Source organism: Lactuca serriola, chromosome 1 (genome assembly GCF_051521515.1).
Source record: "Lactuca serriola cultivar US96UC23 chromosome 1, Lser_US96UC23_V15, whole genome shotgun sequence".
NCBI classification, from domain to species: domain Eukaryota; kingdom Viridiplantae; phylum Streptophyta; class Magnoliopsida; order Asterales; family Asteraceae; genus Lactuca; species Lactuca serriola.
The window spans coordinates 249540531-249551019 of NC_136408.1; the positions used below are offsets into that span (position 1 = coordinate 249540531).

The 10489-nt window shown below is 32.5% G+C and overlaps 1 protein-coding gene across 1 annotated transcript; it reads left to right on the forward strand.

Annotated features, from left to right (window-relative positions):
* Positions 1-6888: 6888 nt before the first annotated feature.
* Positions 6889-10176, forward strand: LOC145050531 (SWIB complex BAF60b domain-containing protein). The gene is made up of 6 exons (XM_078998765.1): positions 6889-7617; positions 8369-8480; positions 8822-8993; positions 9080-9324; positions 9591-9740; positions 9842-10176. The coding sequence occupies exons 1-5, from the start codon at positions 7040-7042 to the stop codon at positions 9711-9713; spliced, it is 1230 nt and encodes a 409-aa protein (XP_078854891.1). The 5' UTR covers positions 6889-7039; the 3' UTR covers positions 9714-9740; positions 9842-10176.
* The last annotated feature ends 313 nt before the right edge of the window (positions 10177-10489 follow it).

A 10489-nucleotide genomic window follows, 5' to 3' on the forward strand; every position in this document is an offset into this window, starting at 1 on the left:
TGAAGGCAACTCAAAAGGACCATGCTCACAATCGGGTCAAGTACATACCAAAATAGTTATGGGTTTAGACACCTAATCCAATAATTTCCTATACATATTAGTTGTTATATGACTTAATTTCATACATATATGTGTCAATATATGTTAAATAGGATCCATTTGTGCTCGGACTTCACTTGGCATACCAGGCATCCTATATCGATCTTTCATTCGAATCACTCATTGCAGGTGAGTTCATACCCCTACAAATACACTTTAAATGCTTTTAGGGGGAGAATACAAGTAGAACACAATGCAATTATGTTAACCATTTATATGTGAAAACAACACCCAAAAGGATTTCTTATACTCAAAAACTTATTAAAACTCTTTTTAACTATTTTAAACTTCTTTTATATCAAATCATATTCAATTATCTATTTACGTATAAGTATGCTTTAACGGACTTAGGACTACTGCTAGATACCTTGACTCCTGTTCCTTGTTTGGTTATGTGCTTAGAGTAGGATCACTAGTCCGACTGTCGGCTAAATCATAATTATACTTATTAAATACATATATGGATATTAAACCCATTTTTAAGGAACATACATAAACTTAGTTGCTTATGGTTAGTAATTGAGTCTTTCTTCAACTTAGTAATAGTTCAAACAAACGTACTGGTAAACTATAATAGGTATAATTTAGAGGTTCATTACATACTATTTCTAGAACAGAGAAACATACATGAGTCAGTACATTCATACCATTACTATACATTACAATACATACTATAATGAGAATTGAAAGGAACATACATACTATAACAAGAACAAGATAACAATAATGTGAAACTACTATTTCACGGCATAGCAATATACTTGTTATGTCGCATTTTGTAACCAGAGTCTCCTGGAGGGAGAGCGGATATTGTGTGTATAGATCTATACGGGACCGACAATCCCACATTCCGACTGTTAGCTACAGTTTGGCCAGCAGGCCAAGGGGTGACAAATGTCACATTTAGTTTCGACGCCAAAAGGTCGTCGTGTTAAACACTAGTCAATCAGCATGGTTATAACCACACCACATTTTTAACCTTAATTAACAACTTGGTTTTAAGGTAGTTAGTGCTTCAGTAGTTATTTTATACAATACTAATGTACACTTTCATTTTTCCATTACATTCATGCAGTGATATTCTCACATTTCAAAATGCAAACTATTTTCTAGTAACGATAGTCATAAACTAGGAAAAACATACATTTTTACGAGAGAACAAACATACAAAACAGTTGAGTCTTAGTAGAAGACTACATTTCATTTTAGTAGAAAATATAGGATTTTCTAGGAAGTATTCTTGAAACAAATGCAACTTTTGACATTAAAATACTTATGAACTCACTAGCTTAAATGTTGATCTACTATTTCAAAATAACTTGTATTCTCAGGTCACCAATAGACATATACACTGGACCAGGTTTTGAGAAGATAGAGCATGTTCAAGACTCGTCTTTCATTTTGATATATATATATATATATATATATATATATATATATATATATATATATATATATATATATATATATGGTGTCTTACAACTATACACAGAACACACATGTATAAACTATATTATTAATGCAATGGATGATGTTGCTGCTTATTTTACTATTGTGCATTGTTATGATATTGTACATGACGTCCTCCGCCCCCGAATGTTTCTGCCAATTTGGTTTTGGGGTGTGACATTTTTCATCTCAAAAACATACTTATAAACTCACTAACTTAAATGTTGATTCACTTTCAAAATCACTTGTATTCTCAGGGAACCAGTAGACATGTACACCCACAAGTTTTAAGAAGACGGAGCTTGGTAGAGTCACGTATTTTATACTTTTGCTATACACTTTTGATGTCATACAAACTATGTATTGAACAGATGTAAAAACTATACTTTATCAATGTAATGGTTGTGTTTGCTTTGATTATTATAATACAATTGTTATGATATTGTACATGACGTCCTCCACCCCCGAACGTTTCCGCCGTTCCGGTTTGGGGGTGTGACATATCAAGCTTGAACACCATCGATAACTTGGCTAATAATGAACCCAATGGCAAGCTTCCTCATTGTATTTGTTTATTAAATCATTTTGGTCAAACATAAAATTTCATATATAGTTTATCATTAAAACAATAGTTATTACTTTTAATCAAATAATAACACCTTCCAGTTATGTGATTATTTTTTCCGTTTTAGGCCACAATTTCAGATTTATCTATATTCTAGGGTTTTATTAGTTTGTTAACAGGGTAAAAAAAATTGGTCTATACTTTTCTGTTATAGCAACCTACATCATTACACTTTTTTTCTTACTTAGACATTGTACTTATTTTTATTTGGATTATATTTCTATAACTATGAGTTTTTTTCAAGATACATTATTGTAATAGAAAGAAACAAAAATGCTATAATTAACATATCAATGAAAGTATATTGCTATTTCTTGTATATAAGGTTTTGATATCTATATTTATGATTGAAAATGTGCATATGGTTTTTATTTTTATGTTGTATAACTGTTACTTTTGTGCAATTGGTTTTGCAGATTCTAGGATATTCTTTTTTTGGTTGTTTATACTTTTTAATGTTGTCTTTAATTGCAGAGCTGAATTAGCAAGAGTGGGAACCATGTTGTGTTAATGAACCAACAAAATATTTTGATGTTTTTGTTTGTTTTTTAGAATTCGTTTGAGCTTTAACGATATGTTAATTAGTTTTTTAGATTTAGTTGTGATTGTAAACTATCATTCCTTTTTTTTTTGTTTATGTTCTTTCTTGTGAAAAATGATGGCTTGTGTAAGTTCTCATTCTCTAGTACCAGATAAATGAAGAGTACTAATCACTTTCCAAATATCTTTTGTGGTTTTGCCTAAAACCAATCAATCCATAAAAAGTTTAAGAAGCATATAGTACAACTCCAAAATCCATCACTTAATTTGGTTAAAAAAGTCATTTTACCTTAACTCTTTTCCATTTTTCAAATTCGTGAAACAAGAGGAGGAGCTAAAGGAACAATCCCTGAAGCCTACTGCCAAGTTTGAACCAACATTTCCCATCTATTTTCCGCATATACAATTTCACTTAAGACATACCTCTTTCTTATGAATAATAACCGTAACAACTTGTATGTCTTTTATTTTTATTTTTCATCACCGAGTTTTAATTTAGAGCACAAAATATCAATAATACCCCTTTCTAAACTCTACCCACCTTTGATCTATTTTTTATCCAATTAAACGTGCTAACAAAAATATCATCATGGAGTGGATTACGTAATCACCAACTTAAGTTTTTGAATTTTGTTGCAATTAACCTTAGAATTCAATAACTTATAGATATACAAATGTAATGACATATTTTTGAAGTAGGTTGCTATTTTGACAAATTTATCTTTTTATAAACACTTCATATTTTTTCTTTTTCGGTTATATCAATTTTTAAAAACAGTTTAACTTTTTCATTGGTTTTATAGTTTTTTTTTTGTTTTTTCAATTTTGACCTGTTTATACAGGTACTTGAAGACAATTTGTTTGGAGGTTCACTTTTTTATGTTTTGTGTGACACGTTTCATAAGATTGCAAAGAAAGATACATAAAATATGAATAACAAATAGTATCTTATGTTTTTTACCCGAATGAAATAACTTGCATAAAATTTTCCCAAATGATGCATTTGATCCGCTTGAGAACATTGCAAGTATACATTCAAGATTAAGAGCAAAGCATATGTTATGTTTTTACCAAAATGATACAACTCGCATGGAATTTTCCCAAACGATGTGTTTTAATCGCTTGAGAAGATTGCAAGTATACATCAAAGAGGAACAAAAATATATATATATATATATATATATATATATATATATATATATATGTTCTAATTTTTTCCCAAAGAATGTGTGTTTGACCTGTTCTATGTTTTACCGTAAGTTGCTATATCATGCAAGTTTACCTAATAAACACATGATACTGTTATACCATGCAAGTTTACCTAAAAAACACATGATACGTTAAAATTTTTGGAAGTACTATGGATAACGTAAAATTTTCGTCCCTACCAGTAAAAAACTACTCATTGAAAGCAACATATTCGATGCTCGTTGCATTGAAAAATCTTTGAAATATAACGACTTTCGAAAGGAAACTAATCGCTGAAAGAAACCCGAAAAGGGAATACATTGTGTCTTATTTCTAATGAAATCTTTCCAAACGCAAACTAATCGATTGGTTGAAACTAATCATTGACGGACAAAAGAAACTAATTGCCGAAATAAAACTATTCGTACCCGTCGCTTGGCGGGGGTAAACGGCTAGTGTGTGTGTATGTATATATATATATATATATATATATACACTCATGGAAAAGTGAATATACATTACAGCCCCACCTAAACTTAGGTACTAAACCTCATGAAAATACGTCATTTTACTATATAAAGATTGCGGTTAAGTGATTTACAAGACAAAACTGCAAAAATGGTCCCTGTGGTATGCATTTTTTTGGGGTTTTAGTCCAAACCCCGACTTTTTTGGCTTCGTGGTCCTTTTGACCATGTTTGTACGTAAATTTGGTCCCTCGTAAAATTGAAATGACTGTAATGCCCTTCTTATATATTTTTTTATTTTTTTTCTATTTAATTTAAATGAAAAAGAAAATAAATAATTAATTTGGGCCCATCTCTCTCTCTCTCTCTCTCTCTCTCTCTCTCTCTCTCGGAAGCCATTCTCACGGCATCACCACCCAGTTTTGATTTAGGGAATTTAAGATTGCTTCAAGAAATTTAAATGCCAAATTGATGGCTTAAACAAACATTTGTGAAGCAAAATTACGAAAAATCAATGAACACAACTAAGAACTACATGTAGCATCAAAAGATCATTCAGACAAAAGATCAAACACTTGGTGGGCATCAACTACACACCCAAACACACACACACACACACACAAAAACCAACCTCCTCCATGTCATCTTCATCACATCACTTGCAGAAGAAAAAAAAGCAGAAAAAATTCACTCCTATTCCCACTTCCTTCTTCTTCTTCTTCATTTCCGGCCATTGACTCCAGTAACAATTTTTTTCCAATCAAGACTCTCCCAAACTTCTGTCAATACGTTCTCAAAAACATCAAAGAACACTCTAATTGTTCTCACTTCCTTCTTTAAGAATTTACAGACAACAATACACCCACTAATGATTTGGGTTTAATTCTTCATCATCGTCATCTGGTCCCCGATCCTCCTTGTCAAATGGTGGAGATCAAAGAGTGTGTCAGGTAGAAGAAGAAGAAGAAGAAGAGACGGTGGGGTTACAATTGTTTTTTCTCATTCTGACAGAGACTAAGTCGGAGGAGGAAAGGTCATCGTTTGAAATCTTCAAACCCCATCTCTTCATCTCTGACCCCCTGTACTCTTCTCATTCAGACCCAAAACCCAAAATCAAAGGGGAAATCAGATGGTTTTTGTAGCCTTTTACTCCAAACCAACAAAAATTCACGGAAAAAGCAAAGCATACATATAGATCTTCAACTTGTTTACATAAACTAATTTCACTCGTTATTGATGTAACCACCCTTTGGAGCTCCAAATCCTTGAGGTTTTTGTCCCTGAAATCAGCCAACCAAGATCCAAATCCTTGATGAATCCGTTGATGGTGAGCTTGTAATGATACAATGTGTGGGGGTAGGATCGAACGTGTTATGGTGTAGGAGGCTGAAGCTGAGCGGCGATTCAATGTTTTCCAGAAGCAGTTTGTTAATGGTGGTCGAAAGTGGTTTAGGGTTTTTCTTTAAAATTGTGATTCTTTCTTGTTACGATCACAAAAAGAGGAATTGTGTGTGAGAGAGAGAGAGAGAGAGGGTGGGCCTCTTCTTATTTTATTAATTATTAAAATAAACAAATTAGTATTAGATTTAAAAAGAAATGAAAGAAAAATGGAAAATAAATACCCCAAGGGTATTACAGTCATTACACTATTTAGAGGGACCAAAAACACAAGGAAACTAGTTCAAAAGGACCATGAAGCCAAAAAAGTCGAGGTTTGGACTAAAACCCCAAAAAAATGCATACCACAGGGACCATTTTTGCAATTTTGTCGATTTACAATTAACACTTGAAAGTGTAGATTCAATATCGACGCAATAGTTTTGATAAGGAAGAAATAATATTGATTATCTTCGACCTTCGTGACAATGAAAAAAATAATGTTCATTAGGGTGAAGTAATAAACGATAATAGAGGAAAGAAAACAATGATGTTTATATATATATATATATATATATATATATATATATATATATATATATATATATATATATATATATATATATATATTGGATGAGGTTCAATAGAAAACAATAATTAACCAAGGAACCAATTTTTTTTTTTTACTTTTAGAACTTATTTTATATAAAAAAAAACTAAAAAGACAAAAATTCATAACTTTTTATCCTTTTTCCAATGATATAAAATTCAATTTTTTTTTACGTCAAATTCACAATGTGAATTTTCGAAAATTCACAACGTGAATCCGAAAAATATATTTCATATTCACAATGTTAATATATAAATTTAGATATTTTTAAATTTTTTTTTCAATAAAGAATAAGCTCTAGAAATTAAAAAAAATATTTGGTTTCTTGAAAAACCCGTAATTATAGTTCTCTATTGAACTTTTATATATATATATATATATATATATATATATATATATATATATATATATATATATATATATATATATAGAGAGAGAGAGAGAGAGAGAGAGAAAGAAAGAGAGAGGGGTAAAAAAGATAAAGAAAAAATAAATAAATAAAAAGTGTAAGATAACGAGCGGGGAGCAGATAGAGAGAGAAAGACATATAGAGAGAGAAAGAGAGATATAGAGAGAGAAAGTTTGTCACTGAGAGAGGGAGAGAGAGAGAGAGAGAGAGAGAGAGAGGGGAAAATCAATTGGGTAAAATTGTGTATATTTTTATATATGTGAAAGAGAGTAGCCATGGTGTCCGACCAAGAGATAGCTAAAGGAGTTGAGATTCTTCTGAGTCAATCAGACCCTAAATCATTCACATCCCTCAGCGATGTTGTTCACCAGCTCGGCCAAAAATTAGGGTTTGATTTGTCTCATAAGGCCGTCTTCATCCGTGATCAAATCAATAACCTTCTCTACCGATCACAATCTCACCACCAGCACCCACCAACACCACAGCCACCGCCACCGTCCTCCGTCACTACCTCGGGGATCGCGAAAGACCATTTTGCCCTACAACAGCAGCAAGCGCAATATCATTTCACCCAACCACAGCCTCATCCGTCTCAATTTCACCATGCTCATTTCGCTCTTCAACAACAGCAGCAGCAACAGCAACAGCATCAGCTACAGCAGCAACATCAACATCAACAGCAACGCCAGCGTCACCCTGTCGAACTTAATTTCAGTAAGCCTCCGGTGGCGGCGGTGGTTCCTTCTCCTTCGCCTCAGCAGACACAAGTGCAGCCTTCGCCGGAGGTGAAAGCTGAGGGAGGAGTTGTTGTTCAGGATGCCGTTGGGAAATCGTCTGAAAAACCCAAAAAAGGGTACGTCTTTCATCTATTTCTGTTACTTTGAATCAGCGTTTTGAATAAATAGTTCTTGCTTATCCCTAGGATAGGTTAGGGTTACAAATTAGGGCCCTTTTATTAGTCGTTATTACATGTTAGCTAATTCTATGTATCTCTAATTCCTCTACAAAAAGAAAACTTTACACGGTTCTTTGCAGTTAGTTGTGAAAATTGATACGTCTCTAATCTAATTCTTGATTGCACAAAGACCTCTCCTGCTATATGTTTCATTTTACCCAACCATGAAATCTTGCTTTGTATAAAATACATATGCATCAATTTTTATTTTATTTTTTTTAAATAACAAGGGCACCATGGAGATATCCATGACAATCTGTTCTCCCGAATAAGACAAAATTCTCTGCACAGTGGAAAGGGTGACAATTTCTTTTCTTGACCTTATTCGGACTAAAATTACCTTTTCAACCCATTTCCTGTCTTTGTAAAGATTAAAAAAGAGATAACTTACAGAAATGTCAAATGTTACAGTTCTCATTGAAGTGTGCAAACTTTGTAAAGATGGATGTGTTTGCTATAAAGATTGATTATAGTTTTTTATGAAGAGGGGAACAATTTGAGACCATTGTTTAGCGTTTAATGTGAAAAAATAAATAGAGCCTTTGACCTAGAAAGCGTCTTATTAAATCAAGATTACATTTACGCATGCTTGGATTTATTAGTTTTTGGTAATTATTGGCAATTGACTTGTTTTAATGTGTGATCTCAGTGGTGCAACTGGAACCAAAAGAAGAGGTGGACCAGGTGGCCTAAACAAACTCTGTGGTATTACACCTGAGCTTCAAGTTATTGTTGGCGAGTCAGCATTATCAAGAACTGATGTACGCTTTTTTTTTTTTATCAACTTAATCAATACACACTTTATTAGGCCCCATAATCAATATATTGACAAAACAAGACGATTTTGTACTGTGTTTGACGTACATTATTAAACTGAGACTGAGACTGATCTCAATGGGACAAAAGTTGCAGCTTTTCTTCATACCCAAGAAAAAGACAAAACCGTCCTCCGCATCCTCACTTTAAAAAATAACCCTAGAAGACAGCCTATAAAGATCATAAATCAATTTTTACCATGTGTAACATAACCCTAATGGGCTTATATGCAAAATGTTGGTAATGTTAATATACAAAAATTATTTTATTGGGGTTGGGTGTTCAGATTGTTAAGCAGCTATGGGCATACATCAAGAAAAACAACCTTCAAGATCCAGGGAACAAAAGAAAGATAATTTGTGATGATGCGTTGCGTGTTGTATTTGAAACCGATTGCACTGACATGTTCAAGATGAATAAGTTGCTTGCCAAACATATCATCCGACTCGAGCCCACAAGTATGGAAAATCAATCATTCATTTAATATTTAATATTATTATTGTATTCCATTATAATTTCCTAATTATTTATTTTCCTTTTTCAGAAGAATCATCACGTAAAAGGACAAAGGTGAACGTTGAGCCTCCTGCAGCTGAAAATACAAATACAGATGCAAATACGGATACAAATACAAATACAAATACAAATTCGGATGATGTTGTTCCTTGTCAAGTTATCATTTCTGAAGCACTTGCCAGCTGTCTTGGCCTTGGTGCTGCAGAAAGAGAGATGTCCCAATCCGAGGCTTTGAGACTTGTTTGGGAGTACATCAAGCTCAATAATCTTGAGGTATTAATTATTTTAAATCTTAAAAACATATTTTGGAGTCAAATGTCTAGAATACCCTTTATGGTAAAAAGTATCTAAACTACCCTAAATGTCTAAAACACCCTTTATGGTCAGATATCTAAAATACCCTTTATAGTGAACTTTTTACAATTCCCATTGTGACGAATAAATACACTCTTTCTTTATAGTGAAATGTGTAGAATAAGTAACAATAATAGGCTTAAAAAGGGATGAAGTGTAGTTGATTTGGTTTTTTTGAATGATAGGATCCTGGAAATCCGGTGATGATTGTGTGTGATGAAAAGCTGAAGGAACTATTTGGATGTGAGAGCATTTCTGCAATGGGAATACCAGAGATGTTGGTTAGACACCATTTATTCGAGCAATAGTCTTGTCTTCTCAACTTACATGGACTGGTGTGTCACTTTATTCAGTAAAAAAAAAAAAGAAGTTGATTTTGGAAGCTGAATATGAAATATAGTAGTTATTGTGCTCATGTTTGTTTGTTTGTTTACAGATATTATGCAAAAACAGGAATTGAGGAATTGAGCGTCTGACATATGATGTGAAGAAAAGAAAGTAGTAGTAGTAGTAAAAGTTTTTTAAGTTTGTTTTTATGGTTATGGGTGCTGCTGACATGGTAATGGTAGTAGTGTCTAGAATGATGTTGCAACTTGTTTTTATGTTAAAACCAAACCCCAACAAATGGTTTTCTTGTTGATGTTATGGTGATGTTTAGGTGTTGTTTACCTTTACCCTTTGTAAATGCCTAACCTTGGTTTGGACACAACTCAAGAATGTAGTAGTGAAAAACTAAACTAGTCTTTAATGGAAGGAACCTTTTTTTTAGAATCTTGTCCAACAATTGCTTACATAAATGTATAATGTGTGATAATATGGTATGTGACGTGTGACGTATGATAAGTGTAACGATTGGTTTCATGCTGATATATCAATGAACAAGGGTGATCTTAGATAAACTCTTATCCCTTTTTTTGATTTTTTTTTAACAAATGAACAAAACTATTCATGAATTTACTAAAAGAAATACAAAAACTTATATTATGTTGATCTAGTTTGTTATTGAAGCCGGATATAACTTGTTGACATCGATTGAATATAGCAAATAATTTTGTTATTTTATTTGAGCTGCGTAAAATTATTT

Bases quoted from the DNA above. Each gene is read 5' to 3' on its own strand.
- LOC145050531 (XM_078998765.1), top strand. From the start codon at position 7,040: ATGGTGTCCGACCAAGAGATAGCTAAAGGAGTTGAGATTCTTCTGAGT. The intron at 8,994-9,079 runs GTATGGAAAATC...TTCCTTTTTCAG, and splicing joins CATCCGACTCGAGCCCACAA to AAGAATCATCACGTAAAAGG. The intron at 9,325-9,590 runs GTATTAATTATT...TTTGAATGATAG, and splicing joins TCAAGCTCAATAATCTTGAG to GATCCTGGAAATCCGGTGAT.